Genomic DNA, 26573 nt, shown 5'->3' with positions numbered 1-26573 from the left:
TACAGAATAAGGTCGAATGTATAGAAATCGGTTTTATATATTCGAGTGTGTGTGTCCCCACAGAAAATGCTCTAAGTGCATTAACTCGGCAGAGTGCTTCCACAGTACCGAGGCAAGCGTCGACTTCCGGAGTGTTGCACTGTGGGTAGCTATCCCACAGTTCCCGCAGTCTCCGCTGCCCATTGGAATTCTGGGTTGAGATCCCAATGCCTGATGGGGCTAAAACATTGTCGCGGGTGGTTCTGGGTACATATCATCAGGCCCCCGTTCCCTCCCTCCCTCCGTGACAGCAAGGGCAGACAATTGTTTCGCGCCTTTTTTCCTGAGTTACCTGTGCAGACGCCATACCACGGCAAGCATGGAGCCCGCTCAGGTAACCGTCACCGTATGTCTCCTGGGTGCTGGCAGACGCGGTACTGCATTGCTACACAGTAGCAGCAATCCATTGCCTTCTGGCAGCAGACGGTGCAATATGACTGGTAGCCGTCATCGTCATGTCCGAGGTGCTCCTGGCCATGTCGGCCAGGAGCGCCTGGGCAGACATGGGCGCAGGGACTAAATTTGGAGTGACTTGACCAGGTCATTCTCTTTAGTCCTGCAGTCAGTCCTATTGAACTGTCTTATGGTGAGCAGGCAGGCGATATGGATTGCTAGCAGTCGTACTGTACCATCTTCTGCCGGGCAGGCAAGAGATGAGGATGGATAGCAGTCATATTGCACCATCTTCTGCCGAGCAGCCATGAGATGTGGATGGTATGCAGTCCTTCTGCACTGTCTGCTGCCAGCCAAAGATGTAAAAGATAGATGGAGTGGATCAAAACAAGAAATAGACCAGATTTGTTTTGTACTCATTTGCTTCCCCCCCTCCCCTGTCTAGGGGACTCATTCCTCTAGGTCACACTGCAGTCACTCACAGAGAAGGTGCAGCGAGGTAAATCTAGCCATGTATCAATCAGAGGCCAGACTAACCTCCTTGTTCCAATAAGAACAATAACTTAAGTGCACCATTTCTTATTGGAACCCTCCGTGAAGTCCTGCCTGAAATACTCCTTGATGTAAAGCCACCCCCTTTGTTGATTTTAGCTCCCTGAAGCCAACCCTGTAAGCCATGTCGTCAGTCGCCCCTCCCTCCGTCAGAGCAACGGCAGACAATCGTTCCGCGCCTCTTTTCTGTGTGGACGCCATACCAAGGCAAGCATGGAGGCCGCTCAGCTCACTTTGGCAATTAGGAGCACATTAAACACCACACGCATTATCCAGCAGTATATGCAGCACCAGAACCTGGCAAAGCGATACCGGGCGAGGAGGCGCGGTCACGTGAGTGATCAGGACATGGACACAGATTTCTCTGAAAGCATGGGCCCTGCCAATGCATGCATCATGGTGCTAATGGGGCAGGTTCATGCTGTGGAATGCCAATTCTGGGCTCAGGAAACAAGCACAGACTGGTGGGACCGCATAGTGTTGCAGGTCTGGGACGATTCCCAGTGGCTGCGAAACTTTCGCATGCGTAAGGGCACTTTCATGGAACTTTGTGACTTGCTTTCCCCTGCCCTGAAGCGCATGAATACCAAGATGAGAGCAGCCCTCACAGTTGAGAAGCGAGTGGCGATAGCCCTGTGGAAGCTTGCAACACCAGACAGCTACCGGTCAGTTGGGAATCAATTTGGAGTGGGCAAATCTACTGTTGGAGCTGCTGTGATGCATGTAGCCCACGCAATCAAAGATCTGCTGATATCAAGGGTAGTGACCCTGGGAAATGTGCAGGTCATAGTGGATGGCTTTGCTGCAATGGTATTCCCTAACTGTGGTGGGGCCATACACGGAACCCATATCCCTATCTTGGCACTGGAGCAGCAAGCCATCGAGTACATAAACCGCAAGGGGTACTTTTCAATAGTGCTGCAAGCACTGGTGGATCACAAGGGACGTTTCACCAACATCAATGTGGGATGGCCGGGAAAGGTACATGACGCTCGCATCTTCAGGAACTCTGGTCTGTTTCAAAAGCTGCAGGAAGGGACTTTATTCCCAGACCAGAAAATAACCTTTGGGGACGTTGAAATGCCTATATGTATCCTTGGGGACCCAGCCTACCTCTTAATGCCATGGCTCATGAAGCCGTACACAGGCAGCCTGGACAGCAGTCAAGAGCTGTTCAACTACAGGCCGAGCAAGTGCAGAATGGTGGTAGAATGTGCATTTGGACATTTAAAGGCGCGCTGGCGCAGTTTACTGACTCGCTTAGACCTCAGCGAAACCAATATTCCCACTGTTATTACTGCTTGCTGTGTGCTCCACAATATCTGTGAGAGTAAGGGGGAGACGTTTATGGCGGGGTGGGAGGTTGAGGCAAATCGCCTGGCTGCTGGTTACGTGTAGCCAGACACCAGGGCGGTTAGAAGAGCACAGGAGGGCGCGGTGTGCATAAGAGAAGCTTTGAAAACCAGTTTCATGACTGGACAGGCTACGGTGTGAAAGTTCTGTTTGTTTCTCCTTGATGAAACCCCCCCGCCCCTTGGTTCACTCTACTTCCCTGCAAGCTAACCACCCTCCCCCCCTCCCTTTAATCATTGCTTGCAGAGGCAATAAAGTCATTGTTGCTTCACATTCATGCATTCTTTATTCATTCATCACACACATAGGGGGATGACTACCAAGGTAGCCCAGGAGGGGTGGTGGAGGAGGGAAGGAAAATGCCACACAGCACTTTAAAAGTTTACAACTTTAAAATTTATTGAATGCCAGCCTTCTTTTTTTGAGGCAATCCTCTGTGGTGGAGTGGCTGGTTGGCCAGTGGCCCCCCCCCACCCCGTTCTTGGGCGTCTAGGTATGGAGGCTATGGAACTTGGGGAGGAGGGCGGTTGGTTACACAGGGGCTATAGTGGCAGTCTGTACTCCAGCTGCCTTTGCTGCAGCTCAACCATACACTGGAGCATACTGGTTTGGTCCTCCAGCAGCCTCAGCATTGAATCCTGCCTCCTCTCATCATGCTGCCGCCACATTTGAGCTTCAGCCCTGTCTTCAGCCTGCCACTTACTCTCTTCAGCCCGCCACCTCTCCTCCCGGTCATTTTGTGCTTTCCTGCACTCTGACATTATTTGCCTCCACGCATTCGTCTGTGCTCTGTCAATGTGGGAGGACAGCATGAGCTCAGAGAACATTTCATCACGAGTGCATTTTTTTTTCTTTCTAATCTTCACTAGCCTCTGGAAAGGAGAAGATCCTGTGATCATTGAAACACATGCAGCTGGTGGAGGAAAAAAAAAAAGGGGGGACAGCAGTATTTAAAAAGACACATTTTTTAAAACAGTGGCTACAGTCTTTCAGGGTAAACCTTGCTGTTAACATTACATACATAGCACATGTGCTTTCGTTACAAGGTCGCATTTTGCCTCCCCCCACCGCGTGGCTACCCCCTCAACTCTCCCCGTGGCTAACAGCGGGGAACATTTCTGTCCAGCCGCAGGCAAACAGCTCAGCAGGAACGGGCTCCTCTGAATGTCCCCTGAAGAAAAGCACCCTATTTCAACCAGGAGATCATGAATGATATCTCACTCTCCTGAGGATAACACAGAGAGATAAAGAATGGATGTTGTTTGAACGCCAGCAAACATACACTGCAATGCTTTGTTGTACAATGATTCCCGAGTACGTGTTACTGGCCTGGAGTGGTAAAGTGTCCTACCATGAAGGACGCAATAAGGCTGCCCTCCCCAGAAACCTTTTGCAAAGGCTTTGGGAGTACATCCAGGAGAGCCGCGAATGTCAGGGCAAATTAATCCTTTCACATGCTTGCTTTTAAACTGTGTATAGTATTTTAAAAGGTACACTCACCGGAGGTCCCTTCTCCGCCTGCCGGGTCCAGGAGGCAGCCTTGGGTGGGTTCGGGGGGTACTGGCTCCAGGTCCAGGGTGAGAAACGGTTCCTGGCTGTCAGGAAAACCGGTTTCTCCACTTGCTTGCTGTGAGCTATCTACAGCCTCATCATCTTCTTCTTCTTCGTCCCCAAAACCTGCTTCCGTGTTGCCTCCATCTCCATTGAAGGAGTCAAACAACACGGCTGGGGTAGTGGTGGCTGAACCCCCTAAAATGGCATGCAGCTCATCATAGAAGCGGCATGTTTGGGGCTCTGACCCGGAGCGGCCGTTCACCCCTCTGGTTTTCTGGTAGGCTTGCCTCAACTCCTTAAGTTTCACGCGGGACTGCTTCGGATCCCTGTTATGGCCTCTGTCCTTCATGCCCTGGGAGATTTTGACAAAGGTTTTGGCATTTCTAAAACTGGAACGGAGTTCTGATAGCACGGATTCCTCTCCCCATACAGCGATCAGATCCCGTACTTCCTGTTCAGTCCGTGCTGGAGCTCTTTTGCGATTCTGGGACTCCATCATGGTCACCTCTGCTGATGAGCTCTGCATGGTCACCTGCAGCTTGCCACGCTGGCCAAACAGGAAATGAGATTCAAAAGTTCGCGGTTCTTTTCCTGTCTACCTGGCCAGTGCATCTGAGTTGAGAGTGCTGTCCAGAGCGGTCACAATGGAGCACTCTGGGTTAGCTCCCGGAGGCCAATACCGTCGAATTGTGTCCACAGTACCCCAAATTCGACCCGGCAAGGCCAATTTAAGCGCTAATCCACTTGTCAGGGGTGGAGTACGGAAATCGATTTCCGAGCCCTTTAAGTCGAAATAAAGGGCTTCATTGTGTGGACAGGTGCAGGTTTACATCGACTTAACGCTGCTAAATTCGACCTAAAGTCCTAGTGTAGACCCAGGGCTTAGCTAAATCAAAATAAACCTGGTTTAAACTGACATAAGTGTCCACACAGTGTCTGAAATCAATTCAACTTAATCTACTTGAAATAACACCTTTATTACAAACCAGTGCAATTCTGTGTGTAGACAAGCCCTCATTCTTTCCCCTTTCAGGACTATCTTCTTTTCTAAATAGTTTTATTATTTTCTCATCAACCCTTTTACCACCATCCCATGTCAAGCCTTCTCTAGTGTCACCTATTTGTAACCTTCTTCCCTGCCCCAAACATTCTGACAAGAAGTCTTCTTCAGTTTCCTCTTCTCTTACAATTCTGTCTTCTCTTTCACTGTCTGAGTCTGTCTCATCAGCAATAATCTTACTTGTTTGTTCTTCCCTGAACTGTTGTCCCAGGTTTTCTGTTGAGTTTCTTTTGTTTTTAGGAGATTATAAATTGTTCAGGGGTATGGGTCTTGTTGTGTTGTACATCTCAGTTTAAAGAGGTAGTGCTATATAAATGATTTTTGTAATCAATCACTTTTATATAACATTTATATTTATAGGCCAATAAAATGGAATCTCAGCTGCAAAAGGATTCCATAAAAGCAATGCAGTATCAAGAAGAGAAAGTGCAACTTGAAGAAGCCATAGTAAAATTGCGTCTGTGTGTCCAGGAAATGAGAAACACTTTAGAAAAGTATACTGCGAGTATCCAGGTGAATGTGTTTATTTCTGAGAGGTGCCAAGTATCTCCACAGTTAAGGCTGAAAGTAGATTGCCATTATGTTAACTTTGACAGCTCTTACACCCCTTGCTAACATGAAAAAATCTTCCATTCTTAGTACAGTATTCTAACAGTCTTCTATTTTGTAGAGTTTATCAGAACAAGAAGTTCACTTGAAAGTCCAGGTTAAAGAGCTTGAGGCTAATGTAATTGCTGCTGCTCCTGACAAGAACAAACAGAAACAGCTAGAAAAAGCCCTTAATACTTTCAAAAAAGGTATGTTTTATTTTAGTTATAAATTATAGCAATGTCCACTTATCAATCACGATTGGGGTGAATTTTATAACTTGTTTTGTTCAGATTGACCAATGATATTGAAGGAACAGAAATGGACACAATGTAGAGTCAAGCCCAAAGGTTTATTACGCACAGCTCATTGAGTGGAGAGAAGCGACGGGTTGGGTGTCCCGAGCCTCTGGATAGGTTCTAGCAGCAAGACAAGCACAATAAGCCAATGGTCTAAAAGATTACATAATGGCTCCCGGTTGACCAACAGGTACATTCCTGGAGATGTAAAGCAAAGAAGCAGTAATTACTATTTAACAATAACAACTGTTTATAGTTTTACCCTTGCATTTCTGTGGACTAGGATTGGCATACATCTGTGAGGGGAGAATGTCATAACTCATGTCAATCATGTTAAGCCTCTCCCTGAACTCTGTTTGGCATCTGAGGGGTATTGTACCATCATCATCTTCCTGCACCAGGGAGTTAACCTTGAGGCCCTTCTCAGCACTTTGTGTGTCTGTAACTTGCGATAAGGACACCCAATTACGGCCCACCATCTAGAGTTATGCTGACTCCGCTCATTGACTTGAAACACACAAGTTTGTCTGTCTACCCCAGCTTTCTTTTAGCCATGTATTATTGTTTGTTAGCTAGCCCTCATGGCCCAGACCAAGCTGTGGACTCTGGGCCTATATGAATAGTTCTTAACAGAAACTGTAGTTAAGATCTTACATACACGTTAATGGATTTTAGCCCTTCAATATAAAAAAAACCTTGAGGCACGTTCTCTTCTTCCAGTGCTGTTTTATAGGAATACTTTTAGGTAAAGTCCTTTTCTTACTGTTACTTTCATTTGTTCATTTTCACATGTAATTTAGGATCTTTACCACCAAAAACTGCGCTGAAGGTAACTTATTTAAATGGTTGAAACATAATTTGTGTCGTATTTTTATTGATATTTCTTAATAATGTTGAGGTTTGTTAATCCAAAAATTAATATGAAAAAGTCAAATCTGTTTTTTGTTGTTTTTACTTTAATTCAGCTGCATTACACTTTATATGATGTTGTGCACACCATCGCAAGCAATTCAGATCATAGTTTTCGGCAAGCAAACTATGCCTAAACCCTGGACAATAGTAACTCAAAAAGTTAGAAAAATTATGGTTTTGTACAGAACTTGATAAACAATTGCCTTAATCACAATCACTGGACTTTATTCTTTGTTTTTTGTATAGTCCTATTCGCTATAAAATGCATACAAATCATATAGTTTTGCTATTTATGAAGAAATGTGTATCTTAAAATACAGGAATCTTTCATCGCCTTCATTTTTCCAATTGAAGAAACAAAACAGTAAGCATAATTATTTTCGTGTGATTTTTTGTTTTTTGGTATAAAATAAGGCATATGTGTTAACAATTTGACAGTTCTTCTTTTAATATTTTTTCTTTCATGACACTGCCTTCACAGAACCATACTATAGGAGACACCTGCCTGTCCAGATGGCCACAGTACTTTTTTTGAGCGGTACTGGTAGCAAGGGAGCATACACACATTTTTGTATCCATATATTCTACTGACGGATGATAGAAGTACCCCACCTCTAACCATCCCTCAGTTCTTTTTCTTCTGCCAATTGGTGTAGACATGAAAACTTGCCTCTTCTCCCTTGCACAGAGTGACTAGCTTGTTTTTCTTCTAAGTAGCTCATAAAAGTTTGTTACAAAATTAGGCTAAGATTTTCCAAAAAATTGATACCCTAAAATTAGTCTCCTAAGTAGGCACTTAAATAAGAGGTCTGATTTTTTTCAAAGGTGCTTAGTAACTTAGAGCTCCCATTGAAATCTAAGTGAAAACTGTTCTGGAGATTCTCTCAGGTCAGAGGCCTTGAACCAGTATGCAATATTGGACTTTTTCTTTAAAACTACAAAATTGTGATTAGCAACAGCTAAGATTTGTTTGGCTGCTGTCTCATCATATCACACTGTTTTGAAAGAGATCTTGATATTTATTTGTCCATCCTTTGTGAAGAGTTCTTTAAAGATCTTAAAAATCTATACCCTTCTGCTCATGAACTGATTGGTCCCCAACATCTGAATTTGTTTCTGAATAGGCTTACAAAAGAGCCCTTTCAGTCTGAGCTCCTCTTGACCTGCTGCTTACAAACAAGGAAGAATTGGTAGGGGAGTACAAGTGGGTGGCAACCTAGGCAGCAGTGACCATGAAATGGTTGAGTTCAGGATCCTGACAAAAGGAAGAAATGAGTATAGCAAAATACAGACCTTGGACTTCAGAAAAGCAAACAGACTCCCTTAGGGAACTGATGGGCAGGATCCCTGGGAGGCTAATATGAGGGGAAAAGGAGTCCAGGAGAGCTGACTGTATTTTAAAGAAGCCTTATTGAGGGAGCAGGAACAAACCATCCCGATGTGCAGAAAGAATAGCAAATATGGCAGGTGACCAGCTTAGTTTAACAGTGAAATCTTCAGTGAGCTTAAACTCAAAAAGGAAGCTTACAAGAAGTGGAAATTTGGACAGATTAGGGAGGAGTATAAAAATATTGCTTGAGCATGCAGGGGTGTAATCAGGAAGGCCAAGGCACAATTTGAGTTGCTGCTAGCAAGGGATGTGAAGGGTAACAAGAAGGGTTTCTACAGATATGTTAGCAACAAGAAGGTGGTCAGGAAAAGTGTGGGACCCTTACTGAATGGGAGAGGCAACATAGTGACAGATGATGTGGAAAAAGCTGAAGTACTCAATGCTTTTTTTGCCTCAGTCTTCACAGACAAGGTCGGCTCCCAGACTGCTGCACTGGGCAACACAGTATGGGGAGGAAGTGAGCAGCCCTCATTGGTGAAAGAACAGGTTAAGGACTATGTAGAAAAGCTGGACATGCACAAGTCCATGGGTCCAGATCTAATGTATCCAAGGGTGCTGAGGGAGTTGGCTGATGTGATTGCAGAACCATTATCTTTGAAAATTCGTGGCGATTGGGGGAGGTCCCAGACGACTGAAAAAAGGCAAATATAGTGTCCGTATTTTAAAAAGGGAAGAAAGAGAACCTGGGGAACTACAGACCGGTCAGCCTCACTTCAGTCCCCGGCAGAATCATGGAGCAGGTCCTCAAGGAATCCATTTTGAAGCACTTGGAGACTAGGAAGGTGATCAGGATTCACCAAAGGCAAGTCATGCCTGACCAACCTGATTGCCTTCTATGATGAGATAACTGGCTCTGTGGATATGGGGAAAGCGGTGGATGTGATATATCTTGACTTTAGCAAAGCTTTTGATATGGTCTCCCACAGTATTCTTGCCATCAAGTTAAAGTAGTATGGATTGGATGAATGGACTATAAGGTGGATAGAAAGCTGGCTAGATTGTCAGGCTCAAAGGGTTGTGATCAACGGTTCGATGTCTAGTTGGCAGCTGGTATCAAGTGGAGTGCCCCAGGGGTTGGTCTTGGGGCCGGTTTTGTTCAACATCCTTATTAATGATCTGGATGATGGGTGAATTGTACCCTCAGCAAGTTTGCAGATGACACTAGGTTCAACAAGGACAAGTGTAGAGTCCTGCACTTAGGAAGGAAGAATCCAATGCACCGCTACAGGCTGGGGACCGACTGGCTAAGCAGCAGTGCTGTAGAAAAGGACCTGGGGATTACTGTGAACGAGAAGCTGGATATGAGTCAGCAGTGTGCCCTTGTCGCCAAGAAGGCCAGTGGCATATTGAGCTATATTAGTAGGAGCATTGCCAGCAGATCAAGGGAAGTGATTATTCCCCTCTATTTGGCGCTGGTGAGGCCACACCTGGAGTATTGTGTCCAGTTTTGGTCCCCCCATTACAGAAGGGATTTAGACAAATCGGAGAGTCCAGTGGAGGGCAACGAAAATGATTAGAGGGCAGGAGCACATGACTTACGAGGAGAGGCTGAGGGGACTTGGGTTATTTAGTGAGCAGAAAAGAGTGAGGGGGGATTTGATAGCAGTCTTCAATACCTGAAGGAGGGTTCCAAAGAGGTTGGAGCTAGGCTGTTCTTAGTGGTCACAGATGGCAGAACAAGAAGCAATGGACTCAAGTTGCAGTGGAGGTCTAGGTTGGATATTAGGAAACACTATTTCACTAGGAGGGTGATGAAGTACTGGAATGGGTTATCTAGGGAGGTGGTGGAACCTCCATCCTCAGAGGTTTTTAAGGCCCGGCTTGACAAAGCCCTGGCTGGTATGATTTAGATGGTGTTGGTCCTGCTTTGAGCAGGGGATTGGACTAGATGACCTCCTGAGGTCTCTTCCAACCCTAATATTCTATGATTCTGTAGGATCTTGCTCTCTTATCACTTCCTACACTGTCTGTTTCTTAGCCATTACTTTGGATAGGGGAGTCTTGTAGTTGGATGCACTACTGGCAGATTTTTTTTTTTTTTTTTTAATAAGAGCAAAGCTGAACCTGGGCCTGGCCCCACATTTGTAACAAAGATGGTTTCTGATTTTTATTTCAATCACTGTCTCCATCAGTATCTTTACAAAGCCACAATCATCCTGGGGAAAGTGGGGTTACACACCTGGATAGTAAGAGAGCTTTTGGCTACTGCTTAGAATTCTTGAAACTCTTAACAGATTATCATTGTGACCTCTGGAGAAATCTAAGGGGCAGCCAGCTTGGCCAAAGGATATCTAATTGGTTGAGGCTTTGTATTTAATCCTGCTAGAAGAGCTAGTTGATTTAGAAGAGTGGTTACCTATCCTGGCAAGCAGAGCTGCAGAAGCTTAGAATTAGGCCAGGGTATGATGCATAACCAGAGGAGTTAGGGGAAGGAGGGTCAGTGCTATAGTTTCTATAAGTTTGAATGAAAGTCAAGGGTGGAGTTCTGTATAGAAATTATAGATGCCAGAAGGAGCTGGTGAGCTTTCTTGGCTGAAAATTAGGTTGGTAGTCTGATAAGAGCCCTAAAGCTGGCTATGGACTCTGGCCACATGGAAGAGCTGATGGTAAAAGTGGAAAGGCTTAGGAGATGTACCATTTCTTTCAGCTGAGTTCAACTCCTTTTTGATAGGGGTTGTATTTTTATTAAAAACTCTTCATATTTTTGGACATAGATAGATGGCTTTTTATTCCACACACAATTCTGTGGCATCGAAATATGGTCTGCTGCTGATCAAAAAAAGTTTAAATATATGAAAAACTACTGAATAAGGGTTAATTATTAGTTCTTTCAGTGCTAGCCTCTTCCAAACTTTGACAGTCAAATGAATGCAGAAAATAATACTTATGATATTGTCTGGAAGGTTATCAACAAGGGTTTTATGTAGCCACATAATGCAGCCAAGGACAGTGATGCAGTAATGGATTGTGGCTAGGTCTACACTAGAAACTTTTGCCAGTATGGTAACGTCTGCTAGAGGTGTGACCTTTTATGACATTTCTACAGGGGCATAAGTGTTTTTGGCTTATTTAGAGTATTTTGTTCAGGGAACTGGTATAAGCCATACTGGCAAAAGCACTTTTTTGACTATATAACCTATGTCTACATGAGGAGGGCTTGCTTGTATAGGTATATCAGCAAACCTTCTCTAATTTAGACCTAGCATGTTTGTTTTAGCACTGAAAATAATAGTTCTGTGAACTGATTGAAACTTCTTCAGTTCTCTTGTTAAAGATATTAAACTGCTAGCTATTAAAAATTTTCATTTTTGTTTAACCATATCATTCACAAACTTTTGTATTGACAGATTATGAGAGTGTTGCTGAAAAGGCTAGTAAAGTGGAAAGTGAAGTTAAAAGATTACATAATCTCATAATTGAGATCAATAATCATAAACTTAAAGCTCAGCAAGACAAACTTGATAAGATAAATAAGGAAATAGATGAATGTGCTTCTGCTATTACTAAAGCCCAGGTGGCAATCAAGACTGCAGACAGGTAAACACTTTTATGTGCTCAAGTTAAAACACATCAGCACTGATACTGTAGTAATATAATGCTTTTATCTTGGTCACTTCACAAACATGAATCCCTTGTTCATAAGGTTTGTCAGCTTAGGGGTCATGTCCACCTTCTCTTTCTTTTATGGTTAGAGGGAAGGAAGTTGGGAGGGACACACACTTTCTCTCTTCTAACATGGGGCTGATTGTGATAGGGTAGTGGTTCTCACTCTTTTCTCTAACAAATAGGTTAGTAGTATACTCACGTTATAGAAAGAAAAACTGAGGTGTAGAGGTTAAGTGAACTGCCTGTGCTGTGGCCTCACGGGTGAATCATTTTTAGTGTCAATTAGAAGCAAATTCTCTGCTTCCCAGTCTAGTGTTTAGTTTATGGCAGATTTTAATGCCTTCAATGGGAATACAAAAATAGCCTTCCAACTGGAGCTGAGTTTTATAAATTCTTCATCAGCTTTTTTAATCTATATTAATTGATGGTAATTCACCGTTTCAGTAGATGTGACTAGTGTCATTGGTGCCTGCAGCACACGCACTAACCAACAGGTCCTTGACTAAAACCTCTTTGAATTCAAAATATTAATGTCTCCCAGTTGTAGTCCTCATACCAAACATGGCTGCCTCACAAGAAAAAATAAATATAACTTTTGTACATTGTTACACCAATGACCTTTTCATTATCTGTTCCAAATGGCAACCTCCGTTGTTTTTCTATAATCATTTGTCCATAATGAACGAATGTACAACATTTTAAGATACAAGTTCAAAATGGCACTTGAACAACTGAAATCTGAAAAGACTGATCTCTCCCAGAAAAATCTGGGGATATGTTGTATACTCAGCAATCCATAACAAATGCATACGTCAAATGTCAAGACTCTAACTGAGTGAGAACACAAATTAAGTAATCCTATTATAAGCATCTGTTGTAGGTATGGATTCAGGAAGGAAGACCCCATTTATTGTAGTATTTCCCAGGGATAAAAACTGGAGTGTAAATAATAAAGTAAGCCTTACCTGTTGATTACATATACTGTAGCACATATATTTTCTCTGTAAACTAGACTAATTGTGCTTTCCAGACTTCTAAATGTTTACCATAATTGTATGTTAATATGCAAACATCTTAAATACCTACTTTATTCAGAAATCTGAAAAAATCAGAAGAATCTGTTCTTCGCACTGAGAAGGAAATTGGAGATAATGAAAAGGAAATGAAAGATCTAACAGAAGAGTTAACAACATTGGAAGAGAAAGCTACTGAAGTTATGAATAACTGCAAACAAGCTGAAGTAGGTGTAATATTGGTGGTTCTTGCTTCTTCCAAAAGGATGTATTTCACAGGACTAATAACTTTCTACAGGCAGAGATTATGGATAAGGAGGCTTGCAATCTTATCAGATTTTTGTGGCAAGCCGACTTTCGCTAAGTGCTAGTGAATTTTCTTATCCATTGGCATCTAAGGTCTAGGCATAACAAAACCAAAAGGGGTTGCAAGTTTAGCAAGAAGCATATTCATGAAAAGGATATCTAAGCCTCAAATTTGGTCATCTTAAAAAATATTTGGGTAACGTCTCTTATCTTATAAAAAGTCTTCCACTCTTCCTACCCTCCAAAAATCCAGTCAAGGATAAAATAAAAGAGGACGTTCTTTTTTGAGGCCTACAGTGCCTTGTGCTCTTTACTGCAGAACCAACACAAAAGCAGATGTTAAATATTTTGCCCTACTGAACCAGTTTTCAGGCAGGTTTTAAATTTAGAATTTTTTACCTCTGAGTTACCTTGATCTATTCTTCTGAGGTTAACCAACAAAATTTACAAGAATTCTGATCTGAGGTGCTTAAAGCAGAATTCTTAGTTTCAAATTGCACCTAAAAACTGAGCAGGCTGCCATAATGGGAGAAAACACATGCAAACAAGAAATCAAGATGGGGAAATTGTGCTCTTTGTTTGTTTAAGAGTAACCAAGAAGCCAAGGTCTGTCTGTTATACAATAATATGGCTATGCAAATAGCATAATTCTTCTCTTTCAAGTTTCTGCTTAAATTGGCAAAAATGATGCTGTCTTATCTTCCCTATTCTTTTTTCCGAGAGAGGAGGGAGGCATTCAGTGGCAGAAGTTGGGGAGTGTTGCAGTGCAGTCACCTACCTTAGCTGAACATCATCCACAGGTCATGTGAGAGCAAGTACCAGGCATCCTGGGTGGCTGATGTTCCCAGGAGTAAGACAGCTTCTATGACACCATCACAACCTACTGGAACTGACTATCTTCCAAAGCATACTCTTAACAGAATTAATATAATCCAGCTCTGCAAATTCAAACACAGATTTCAAGACATACTTTCACAGAATGGTTTGTTCAGATTCAGAAGCTAGTTTAAAACAAATGCTAGCAAAAATGTTTCTTCGGTGTATATACAGATTTTAACTGGTACTTATTTAAAAATACGGTGACTATAATAGAAACTTTTTAAAATTTTATAAAACTGGAAATACAAACCTTTCCCAAACAACTAACTGAACTTCACCATCACATTTTTTGGTTTCAGAGTAGCAGCCGTATTAATCTGTATTCGCAAAAAGAAAAGGAGTACTTGTGGCACCTTAGAGACTATCAGATTTATTTGAACATAAACTTTCGTGAGCTACAGTGGAAAAACTGAATGCATCCGATGAAGTGAGCTGTAGCTCACGAAGGCTTATGCTCAAATAAATTTGTTAGTCTCTGAGGTGCCACAAGTACTCCTTTTCTTTTTACATTTTTTGGTGTTTCTGCTTAGGAGTCATTACCAGAGGTTCAGGAGGAGCATCGCAATTTACTTCAAGAGATGAAAGCAATTCAAGAAGATGAACATGCTCTTCAAAAAGAGGCTCTTAATATTAGACTTAAAATTGAACAAATAGACAGTCATATTGGTGAGCATCAATCAAAGATTAAATATTGGCAAAGAGAGGTAAGATATTTAATACTTAATATTTTATCTTGGTTTCATATTTTGAACTGTAAACCATGGGCGACTAATCTGTGTGGTGACAATTTGTCTCCTGATAAATGGGTGAATGTAACCAAAAGTATTTTTAAAAATGACTTTTAAAAGGCCTTTGGTATAGAGTATATTTTCTTGAAATGTGATGGCTCTGAAAAGCAACTATAAAAATGGCACCTTCCTTTTCAACCAGCCTGCTCCCTCTGTGAATTCATTTTTATCTTTGAGAGAGCCAGCATAACATCTCTACCTTTCTTTTCCACGCTTTCTTTTATTTATGAACAATTTTTGTCAGCTATAATTGACTTAGCACCTGTCCAGAAACTATCAAGAGTTATGATCAAAAGATACCTGGACTAGGAACTCCAGTCCAGTTTCTATGCCCTGGCACCCTACTTTGGTGCAAGTTGATGAAGGTGTGGCTCACGTTCCTTGAAGCCATTGAGCCCATGCAATGGACAAAAGAAGAAGAGTTTTGATTCCAAATACTTCCTGGTAGGTCGAAGTTAAGGGTTCCTACTCATCCTAAAACTCAGGGACCTAAATCAATACACGGTCAAAGAAAAAACTCAAGATGATCACCTTGAGAGCCATTATGTCTCTTCTGGAGTCAGGCAACTGCCTATGCATGCTACACCTGGTAGATGCTTATGGGCAGATAGGGATGCTTCCCAGACACTGAAATAACACTGATATTCATTGTATGGGAATAAAACTACCAATTTCCTTCTTGAGGTGATAGTCTACTTCACGTTTTCATGAAATATTTATTGGTAGTTTTGGCTTACCTGCATAGGTTGAACATGCACTTACTCCCTTATATGAATAATAGACTGGTTGATGCATATGTCCATCTGTTCAGGGAAATAGATAGCATTCAAATCTAAGGCCTGTCTGAACCTAAAAGTTACACTGATTGAAGTAAAATTCTTTTAAATAGAATTAGTAAAACCAGACCAAATCCCTATGTGGCTATACTGTTTACAACTGTCTTAGATTGTAGTAGCTTAACTTGGTCAATTACCAAGTGAAGTTTAATCAATATAAGATAGCTGTAACCAGATTTAAGTGCGCCCACATAGGGACTTGTTCTGGTTTCACTATTTCATCTGATTGATACCTACTTAAAAGACAGTTTTATTTAAATCAGTGCAACTTTTGTGTTTAGACAAGGCGTTATTTACAGCCTAGCTTTTAAAGTTACTTTTGGGGATAGCAGAATGCAAAAATAATTTCTCTTTTCCCTTACAAAGGTGAATATTTTTCTAAGGCTTCATTCCCCAGTTAGGACTAGCTGCTTCTCACTCCCCCGGGAACTGATTGGAATGTTCTATGTAGAATGTTCTGAGTAGTGTATGACCACTAGTAATCAGGGTGACTTGCATATTTACCCACTACTGCTGCCTGTAGAGACTCCAAAAACTTAAGACACATTTGTGAGAATCCTGCATGAATGTTTTGAGAAGCAGAATAAGGTAAAAGACTGCATTTGTTGACCTTCGGTGCATATTGTAGAGACTGTTTTCCCAACACTGAATAGAATAGGTTGAATGGGGACCAAAAATGGGTTGAAATGGGAAAGACATAATTGTTAGTTTCAGAGGGCTATGTGGGTACTGATCCAGTGGATATTTTTTAAAATTGGTATATTTAGTATTAAAAGCTATTTTCAAGGTTTATTTGACAACTAGTACTGTGAAGCATAAATGTGATATTCAGTAACTGTCTAAACTGAATTCTAGATATCAAAAATATCACTGCATCCCATAGAAGATAAACTAGTTGAAGAGCTTTCAGTGCTAAATCAAGAGGAACTTGAAGCAATTAAAGATCCAGACATTCTAACTAATCAAATAGCTCTTTTAGAAGCCCAGTGTCATGAAATGAAACCAAACCTTGGTGCCATTGCAGAATATAATAAAAAGGTAAGGCTTTGTTGTTTACCACTAGTATCACATTAAGCTTAATCTCTTTACATTGCTTTACCACCATCCCCAGCAGGTGGCTAATTTCTTGTATAGCTTTAGTTCATTTGGCATTGCTTGAATCAGTCAATGTGTAATATTCTGGTCACTGCTGTTGGAATACATGGTCACCCAACTAATCAGGCATTTTTCTTCTAGTAATTTTCCACATGTTCCTCCAGGATCTCTCTTCCCAAAGAGGTAGTATAGACCAACATAGCCAGGGCAATTAGTGTAGTCTCAGATCTTAAAAAGACAGAAGAAAAGTGATGAGGAACAACAGCCACAAGGGGAAGAACTACTGGCACCCTGCTCTCCTCATCCTCCCATGATGAGACAATTAACCCCATCTACGCCTGCCTCAGTGGATAACTTTAAGGCAGTTCAGGACCTCAAATACATGGCAGAGACACTGGATATTCCATGACAAGTGGTGCAGGAGAAGTCCCACAAGCTCCTGGATATCTTGCATTCCTTCCTCATTCTGCACACTTGCTATGCCAGTAAATGAAATTCTGTTGGAGCCTTCAAAGAACCTGTGGCATATGTTAACATCAATACTGGCCACATCCAGGCAATTCGACAAAAGGTATAAGGTCCTTTCCAAGGGATTTAAACACTCTCGTTTTCAATGAGTGTGTCGTCTTTGCTCCAGTCCTCTGGGATCTCCAGGAAGCTCCAAACTACAACTGAGGACTTTCACTTGAGGGTAGTGAACTTTTTAATTCAAAATGGATGAGGTCCTCCACTTGTTAAAGAATACCAGGTCATGGTATTCCATGAATGTGGATTCATAGGGTTTGTATGTTCTAGCCCCACGAAAGAAGGAAGCAAGACAACAGTCTTCTTTCAGGAGGCATCCCTCTGCCTTTTACTAGTACCAACCCGCGAGTATGTTGGAGCTCCCAAGAAGGAAGCAGGTTCTAGTGAAGACAACTCAAAGCCTCTTCCTCGGCCCCTGAACAGTCTGTATATTCAGCCAGGATCATCACCCTCCCTCCCCATTGGCCGCTCCCTTTTTTTATTTTCAGGTAGCCTAGATCACTTCAGACCAGTATGTCCTAAAAATTGTAAATGCCATATTCTATCTAATTCCAGTTCCTTTATATCCACTGACCTTTCTTTCAAACCCCATTGTCTTTTTTCACAAGATACAGCTGAACCTTTTTTACAAACTTGGAGCAGTAGAGGTACACTAAAAATTCCCATTACTTTCTCATCCCAAAGAAAGGGGGTTGGTATCCAATTCTGAACCTTTATTCTCTTAACAAATTCATCCATCATTTCGAGTTTAGGATGGTGACTCGGGCTTCCATAATTCCTTTGTTAGAGCTTCAGACTGGCTCTGGGCTCTCTACCTCCAAGGGAGTTACCGTCACATCCATTCATCTGAAATGAAGAAGTTCCTAGGAAGAAGGCCTCACTGCTGGTACAGAGTCTTGTCCATTGGTCTTTCAACAGCACCAAGGGTGTAACAGTTTTGGCAGATCATCTGAGACGACAAAGGATCCAGTTCTACCCTTACCTCAGTGAGTAGCTGATTCTAGGTAGATCTACTGTGACAAACTCAGCTCAAATAACTTTAGAGCTGTTTGCCATCTTGGGCCTCAAAGCCAAAAAGAGAGAAACCCACACTTATTCCAACTCCAAGCATAGATTTCATAGGAACACTGTTAGATTCCAGGTCATTGAAAGCTTCCCTCCAATGAGAGAAATTCCAAACTACAATGAACATAAGTCAACGTAAAGCTTACCCAAAGGCACCACTGAGAACGTCCCTCAGACTCTTGGGACACACTGCCCCATGCATCTACTTGACACAGTTCACCTGTGCTGTGTGCAAGGGTGGCTAAAATCCGTGTATTAACCCAGCAGCTACCACATGGACATGATCCTTACAGTCCTTCAAGAAGTCATCTCCTTATTAAACTAGTGGAAAGATCTTCAGGTGTAGAACAGAACATCCCCTCTGCACCTGTGTCTTGATAATAGAGTGTCACTCAGGGATGGGGAGCTCATCTAGATCACCTTCAAACTTGATGCCTTGGTCCCCTCTGGAAGCTAATTCCCATGTAAACATCCTATGGCTTAAAGCTACCTGGCTGGCATACCTCAACACGAACCCACAATCCAAATGTTGACAGAAAATACTACAGCTGTGCATTATTTCAGATTTCATAATCAGACCACAGACGGTCTCCACTGTGTCAGGCGGCCATTCAGCTCTGGAATTTGCATTCTGAATCAAATGCCACCAGTGACTCTACCTTCCCAGCCTTGAGAACATCTTGCAGATCAACTCAGCAAGCAGTTCTCAGACAACCACAAGTGGTCAGTCAAAGGCACAGTTCTACAGATCTTTTACAAGTTGGAGTTGCCGAGCAAGACGTGTTTTGTCACTGATCACAAGACGACATTTTCTTCAAGAGGTGGTACATTCCTAGGTGCACTGACATAGCCACCTATCTCATCCTTTAGACACTGGGATTGCTGTATGTAGGCATGACACAGAATGACTTTATTAGGATACCCACAGCATGGACCAGACAGTTTGGTTCTGATGAACCTCTCAGTACAGTCCCCCCAGCATCCCCAGTGCAATCACTTTGTTGGCCCTCCCCAATAGTCTCACAGAAAAACTGTGAGATCCTACACCTGGACCCAGCTTCCTTACGTTCAACAGCCTGAATGCTGGCTAGATTGCTTCAGCTGAAATTCAGAACATTATGTCTCAAAGCATGAAAGCCTCATCTAGCCCCATAAAAGCTTGTTCCGCCAGAGCTCAAAAAGCTGCTGCTGTCAATTTGAAAAAATCCTTATTTTTTAATTTGTAGGACAGCTATATGGAATTTGGTCCATACTTTTACAAAACACTACTACTAGGCATAGACTCCCAGATTGGATGCTCATTTTGGTTTGACTGTCCTGTAGTCATTGCTTAAGTTGGACACTTAGTACCAAACTCGAAGTAAAAAGACTACTTGTTTTCCACCAAGAATAGAATCTATTTGGATATTCACTCAAAAAAGCTTACTTCCCTTTCAATAAATGTGCTCTCCATGTGGATTCCATGACCCTCCCTTCTTTTTTAAGGTGATAATGTACGTGGTTATCTGCTACTAATAGTAAGAATTGCTCTTTCAAAAAGTAGAAGTAACTTGGTCTTAAATTAAATTTAAGTAAAGGAACAACTTCATTTGTTTCCATTTTTTTCTCCTGCAGGAAGAACTGTATTTGAAGCGTGTGGCAGAGTTGGATGAAATTACCAATGAGAGAGACAACTTTAGACAGGCTTATGAAGACCTTAGAAAACAAAGGCTTAATGAGTTTATGGCAGGATTTAATGTAATAACCAATAAACTAAAGGAAAATTACCAAATGCTTACCTTGGGAGGAGATGCTGAATTAGAGCTTGTAGACAGTCTGGATCCTTTCTCTGAAGGAATCATGTTCAGGTTTGTCAAACATTTTGGTCATACTGAAACTGTTTTTAATAATGTTAATTTCTTAACCTGATTTTTATGGTTTAAATATTCATTGAACAGCTCTAAAACATGAACTAAAGAAGCAGAAAAGTTATTCTGAACCAACCACAGTCATCATTTCTTTTATGGATATTAATGGAAGGATAGTAAGGAAAGACATATTTTACTGCACTGTTTCAGAGTTAAACAGAATAGATGAACTCCAGGGGGAGAGAACAAATATAATGTAGCTTGTATGGAGAAGTCACTCCTTCTGTCAAGAAAAAATAATTGTAAAGTGACACCAGCAGTTCTGAAGCTTCAACATGGAACATTAATCTGTAAGGAATTCATAATTTCCAACACAGAGTTAAATTATTTGGTTTATGGGAAATTCTGTCCATTTTAGTAATGGTCTACACACAAGATTGTGTGTGGCAGGTTTTGAAGAATGTAAGTGAATATTATGGGTTCTGCCCCATGTGTCATAAATTGATTCTGATTGTAGATCCATTCCATATTAAGTGTAAAGAGCACTTCTGAAAGGTAAGTATTCAAGTGCTTTTAAAAATTATGATTTCTACAAGGGACATTTAAAGCTTAAGACAATATGAGTTACTTATTGAGGCATGAAGATTTTTTCATATCAAACTAATTTCTACACTAATAAATGTGAATAGAATTAATTTATAAACTCTTAATTGTTTCAGTGTACGGCCACCAAAGAAAAGTTGGAAGAAGATATTTAATCTATCAGGAGGAGAGAAGACTCTTAGTTCACTAGCGTTGGTTTTTGCACTTCATCATTATAAGCCAACTCCCCTTTACTTCATGGATGAGATTGATGCAGCCCTTGACTTTAAAAATGTATCAATTGTAGCATTTTATATATATGTAAGTACTTCTCTGTAGAATAACTACACTACAGTATTTACCAGAATAGTTTCCTCCCTCCCAGAAATTATCAATGCTCTTCTATAGCAATTCTGGCTGCAATGTCAAATTTTAATGGTTGTGAAATATGATCTTCACTGTAGACATCATCTATTTATGGTTAGATTTTCAAGACCTGGGCATCCAATAGCTCCCTTTTAGGCACTTAAATAAGTGGACAGATTTTCATAGGTGGTGCTCAGCATATAGCAGCTCCCATTGTTCTCAATCCTGGGTGCTGAGCTCTTCTGAAAATCAGGCCCCTAACTTTTAGGGGGTTAGGGCTTTTTAGTGGTTTGATTGGCTGTTCGGGAAGAGAAAGCAACTATTATATTATACTGTTGTTGTTGTTGTTTTTATTCTTCCTCAAATGTCAGGCAATAAAGTATTTTAAAATACAAGTAACGGAATATCTAACTTTAGGTGATTATTCATTATCACTTTTTATCTTGCATTCCATGTTGCATAAAACAGCATCCCTAAATGGTTTGTCTTCTGATAACAGAAGGCTAGTTCCTTCTCACTGTACTCAATAGAGGAAAATAGAATCAATCTTCTCTGCTTTTGTGTACATTTTAAAGCAATCCCAGTCTTAAGAATTCTGATAGTTTGGTAGTTTACCTTGTTGCATTGTAAGTAAGCCCTGTGGAAATCAAAAAAGAGCAAAAGAACTGTAGCTATAGTCGTCTTGTGTACTGCATTTGATAATTTAGGCTTTGATCCTGCAAATGACTTATGCAGGAGTATAGTTTTACTCACATAAATTGACTTCAGTGGAATTACTCATGTGAGTGAAATAACACCTATGCAAAAGTATTTGCAGGATTGGGCCTTGATCATTAGAATTAGGATTATACTATTGCAAGCGCCAAACTACTGAGGCCCACAGATTTTCTGGACAATCAGTACCTGAGAATCTGTTTTTCCTGAACAGTAATGCATATTAAAAGGAGGGTCCTTTTCTAATGTACAGCTGTTCTAAATCCAAGATTTCCAAGTTATCTGTACTTGCTTTAATGACTACAAACTTCACATAAGAGCATAGTTTTTTAAAATATTGTGAACTAATATGAAATGATTTATTTCTTTTCCAGGAGCAAACAAAAAATGCACAGTTTATCATCATCTCTCTGCGAAATAACATGTTTGAAATTGCAGATAGATTAATTGGAATTTATAAGACTCACAATACAACAAAAAGTGTTGCAACAAACCCAAAAGTTATTGCTTCTAAAGGACTTGCTGAACTTGGTTCTGTCGGATGCTGCTGAATGTGTAAAATCTTCTGTTCTTAAGAAAGTGAAATCTTATTACTAATATGTATTTTCATTGTATTTCTGCTGCTCATCTGTAGTCTATTAGCTTGATTTTGTTCTGTGATTCATCATAGTTCCATAAAGTTTTGTAAATATCTTAGCTTTCATTATTTGAGCTTCTTAGCTCTTCTGCAAATCTTGGCTTGCTAATTTTCTGTTGATTGGCTACACTTAATTTTTGTAGATATCTTAATTTATATCATTTTGAGCATAACAGAACTGTTTCCAAAAGTATATATCTAGTTGCATTTTAATTCCGTAGGCCATATATCAATGTTTGGGTTCTACCTGTAGATTTTTAAACAGCTTTTTACTGAGTATTTTATTAAAATAAAAGTTAACTAACTCAAGTTCTTGTTGAATGCAACTATCATGTTCAGAGATGTCTGTGTCCTATTGATGGAAGTGTGGTGTACACAGTTCCCATGATTAAGAAAAGAATGTGCTTATTTAAACACTAAATGTCTGTATTACAGTAAGGATTTGGTGCCCCATTGTAATGGTGCTGTACAAACTTAAAATAAGAGCTGCTGCCCCCGAAGACGTTGCAATATAAATATGGACAAGATGTGACAGCTGCAGGTAGAACACTGAGGGGGATATGCATTTGGGGGGAAGAAAAGGTAAGGAAAACAGTAGTGACAGTTGTAGAACACGTTTCATATATTTGATATGTGTACAATTTAGAGGCTTCAGGTTAATAAATCACTAATTACCCATTATAATTAGGCAATGCACTCCGGTACAGGCATATATTAAGAAAGGAACAGGGTAGTCAGTTGTGCAGATTTGATTTGGGGAGGGTGTTCCATGCATATGGGAGAGCAGGAGATAGAGGCTGCTATCACGAGGGGAGAGGGACAGATAAGAATGGGGGGAGCTGAGTTTAAGTACCTTAAAGGTAATATTCATCTGCAGCAAGGGAAATTTAGGTTAGATATTACAAAAAACTTTATAACAGTAGTTAAACTCTGGAACAGGCTTCCAAAGGAGGCTGTGGAATCCTCATCATTGGAAGTTTCAAAATAGATTGGACAAACAGCTGTCAGGGATAGTCTAGGTTTACTTGGTCCTGCTTCAGTGCAGAGGCTAGGCTTGATGACTTCTTGAGGTACCTTCTAACCCTAAATTTATATGAATGGGCCCAGATGGGTCTCAGACTGGAGAGAAGAATGCAGATGACAAAAAGAGATTTTGGAAATGCTATGAAGGAAGAAAGAGCACGATTTAGGTATAGCCTGAATATGGTGGGGGCTGAATGAAGGCACTGTCAAGGACTATACCCAAATGAGAGGCCTGAATGAGCTTTGGACAACTGCTGAAAAAGGGAGTTGCATAATCCAAACAAGGTTATGAAAAATTAATCAGAGCGGTAGGAGGAGAACCTGTAGATGGCAGGAGCCAAAGACCAAAAAGCAAGAAAAAACTGTTACCTACCTTTTCGTAACTGTTCGAGAGGTTTTGCTCATGTCCATTCCATTGTAAGTGTGTGCATGCCCAGGTGCATAGTCATGGAGATTTTTGCCTTAGCAGTATCCGTAGGGCCAGCTATGGCACCCCCTTGAGTACCTTGACATGGTGGGCTCCCCACTTTGGCACTTTGAGTACAGAAGGTACAGGCCCACAAGGATTCTAAAAATTAATACTGGCCTGTATTACAGGCTTCTATTAAGGGTTACAACTTTTCTCTGACCTTGGAGGGGTAGATGGTGCCACCACCAACCAAGTGCAAAAACCCCTTTGAGAACCAGGAAAGTGCACTTGGGAATTCCTTCCTGGGGGGTACCCTCAAGCCCTTTCGGGGAAGAGCTGAAAAAGAAAACAAAGGAAATCAGCTGTTGCCACCAGCTAATTAAACATGTGCACAAACCTCTTAGGGATACAAAAATCCAATCCTGTTCTTAAAAAAGGTAAATTTTAATAAAAAGAAAGAAAATGCATTTGAAACTCAGGCTATTGCTAGATTTAAAAAACCCACTTACAATAATTCAGTATCAAGAATAACCTTCTTGAGGTCCAGTTTAAAGGTTACAAGCAAAACAAAAGCATCTGGGGTTAGCACAGAGGAGTCCACAAGCCAGAAAGAAAGAAAAGAAATAAACCTAAGTGCATCTTCCTAGACATTTCCTGATCTACTTACATATTTGGCGTTTTAAATGAGTAGTTTCTAGGTATGATTTGATGATTTTGCATACCTGGCCCAAAGCTTTTTACAGTATCTCTGCTCTGTCCCTCTCTCTCAAAAGACAGACAAAGGGGAAGTTTTTTCCCAATTTTAAAAAGTTCTAGCCTTCCCGTTGGCTTTTTTGGTCAGGTGCACACTCCCTTCCTTTTACCTATGCAGGGAGACTTTTTAACCCTTTACAGGTAAAGCAAATAAAGAACAGCTAAGAGGGATTTTATAGCTAAGTGACTGGCTGGGTCCATCCTCCTCCCCCTTTCATTTATCACTAGGGTGACCAGACAGCAAATGTGAAAAATTGGGATGGGGTGGGAGGTAATAAGACCCTATATAAGAAAAAGATCCAAAATCAGGACATCTGGTCACCCTATTTATCACAGGTATACTTTAGGTTTTAGGGTAGGGTCTGGGAATGCTATGAGGTAATTAACAGCTCCAAGGTGCTCTCGGACCATAAACAGCCTCTCCCACAACGCTTCCATCTTGGCCTGGAGCGCTTTCAGGACCATGACTTGGTGACCTACTCTGAAGAAATGCTGTCATGTTTATCATAACAGGCCTTTTGCTCTTGTTGAGCATCCTGTAGGTTTTCTTGAACAAGGGCTAGAGTCCTTAAGGTTGTTTTGAAGGTTGGTTACAAAGTCCAAAATGTTAGTTCCTGCAGAAGATGTAACCCGCTCCCATTGCTGCTTCAACTGTAATGGTCATAAATGAGTTCAAAGGGTGAAAACCCCAAACTGGGATGTGGTACAGCCCTGTAGGCAAAGAGCAACTGCCACAACACAAGGTCCCAATCATTAGACTGCTTATTTATAAATTTACATATCATGGCCCCCAAAGTTCTATTAAACTTCTCCAGTAGGCCATTTGTTTGATGGTGATAAGGAGTGGCAACCATATGGTTCACCCCATGAGTCAGCTTGACCAAAGCCTTGGCCAAGATGATTTAGTTGGTGTCGGTCCTGCTTTGGGCGGGGGATTAGACTAGATGACCTCCTGAGGTCTCTTCCAACACTTATATTCTATGAGCTTCCCAAAGACATTTCATGGTCCCTGCCAGGAATTTAGTTCCCAAATCCATAAGGATGACAGAAAGCCAACCTACCCTGGCAAAAATGTCTACCAATGCCTGGCTCATGTTTTTAGCCCTGATGTTGCTTAGAGTTACTGCTTCCAGCCATGGGGTGGCAAAATCCACAAAGGTCAGTATGTACAGCTTTCCTCTGGCTGTCGTCTTAGAGAAATGACCCAGAATATCCACAACTACATGCTGAAATGGAACCTTAATTATGGGGAGAGGCTGGAAAGGGGTCTTGACCTGGTCTTGGGGCTTTCCCACCATCTGGCATACCTCACAAGACTGGACATAGGTAGAAACGTTCTTGCCTCTTCCCTCCCAGTGGAATGACTTTACCAAACAGTCCTTGGTCCTGTTCACCCCAGCATGGCCACTAGGGTAATCGTGGGCTAAGCTCAAGAACTTTTCCCTATACTTAGTTCAAACTACCACCTGTCTCTGAGGATGCCAGGCCTCCTTGTGCCCATCAGAAAGGGTTTCCTTGTATAAGTCCTCCTTCTGCAACAAACCTGGACCTATTAGAAGAGCTGAGAGGTGGTGGGTCACTCCATGCTGCTGTCCAAGTTCCCTTGAGGCTTTCATCCGCTTCCTGCTCTGCCTGGAACTGCCACCTTGATGCTGGAGATAGTTCCTCGCTGGGTTGTGGACTTGGGCTTGGTCCTCCTGGTAGCGATGCAGGTGATGGGGGTGTCTCTATCACCTGTGAACCGCTCTCCACTGGTGCACTAGGTCATATTTCAGGCTCCGGTTGAGCTTCTTGCACTAGTTTAGCTGCTGCTGCAGGTGCAGGTTTTGTGGCACCCTTTGATGCCGGCTCCCCTGACTGATGGGGTTGCAAGCACAGGCTCTGGAGCTGACTGCTCTGCCAGTTCTGATCCTTAGCCTGGTTCTGGCTGGGTCCCAGGAACTGGATCTACAACTGCTGCCATAGACTCTGGTCTGGGGTTAAGGGCAT

At 41.7% G+C, this 26573-nt stretch overlaps 2 protein-coding genes and 2 long non-coding RNA genes across 7 annotated transcripts in view; 1 reads left to right on the top strand and 3 right to left on the bottom strand.

Moving 5' to 3' along the window:
* The window catches only part of LOC141993876 (uncharacterized), a 30135-nt gene extending 16159 nt beyond the window's left edge, over window positions 1-13976 (bottom strand). Inside the window, exon 1 of the long non-coding RNA XR_012640957.1 lies at window positions 13844-13976. This is a non-coding gene — a long non-coding RNA (uncharacterized LOC141993876). The remainder of the gene's footprint in view (window positions 1-13843) is intronic.
* Window positions 1-22640, top strand: part of SMC4 (structural maintenance of chromosomes 4) — a 101425-nt gene extending 78785 nt beyond the window's left edge. Inside the window, exons 14-22 of one of the 4 annotated variants that reach the window (XM_074963657.1) lie at window positions 5312-5464; window positions 5622-5748; window positions 11488-11677; window positions 12842-12986; window positions 14475-14648; window positions 16424-16606; window positions 19868-20100; window positions 20820-21003; window positions 22137-22640. In XM_074963657.1, coding sequence (XP_074819758.1) covers window positions 5312-5464; window positions 5622-5748; window positions 11488-11677; window positions 12842-12986; window positions 14475-14648; window positions 16424-16606; window positions 19868-20100; window positions 20820-21003; window positions 22137-22313 — 1566 coding nt within the window. In that variant the 3' untranslated portion in view covers window positions 22314-22640. The remainder of the gene's footprint in view (window positions 1-5311; window positions 5465-5621; window positions 5749-11487; window positions 11678-12841; window positions 12987-14474; window positions 14649-16423; window positions 16607-19867; window positions 20101-20819; window positions 21004-22136) is intronic. The other 3 variants (XM_074963655.1, XM_074963658.1, XM_074963656.1) reach the window with 3 other exon arrangements.
* LOC141993875 (uncharacterized) lies at window positions 2826-5417 on the bottom strand. The gene is made up of 2 exons (XM_074963666.1): window positions 3838-5417; window positions 2826-3250 (listed from the first exon to the last, which is right to left on the bottom strand). The coding sequence occupies exons 1-2, from the start codon at window positions 4415-4417 to the stop codon at window positions 2880-2882; spliced, it is 951 nt and encodes a 316-aa protein (XP_074819767.1). The 5' UTR covers window positions 4418-5417; the 3' UTR covers window positions 2826-2879.
* Window positions 20032-26255, bottom strand: LOC141993877 (uncharacterized). The gene is made up of 3 exons (XR_012640958.1): window positions 26128-26255; window positions 23796-24167; window positions 20032-20129 (listed from the first exon to the last, which is right to left on the bottom strand). It is a non-coding gene; the product is annotated as an uncharacterized LOC141993877 (long non-coding RNA).
* Between the last annotated feature and the right edge of the window lie 318 nt (window positions 26256-26573).

Source organism: Natator depressus, chromosome 9 (assembly GCF_965152275.1).
Source record: "Natator depressus isolate rNatDep1 chromosome 9, rNatDep2.hap1, whole genome shotgun sequence".
In the NCBI taxonomy this organism is placed as follows: Eukaryota; Metazoa; Chordata; order Testudines; family Cheloniidae; genus Natator; species Natator depressus.
The sequence above is the reverse complement of the archived record's forward strand: the minus strand, read 5'-3'. Positions and strand labels throughout refer to the sequence as shown.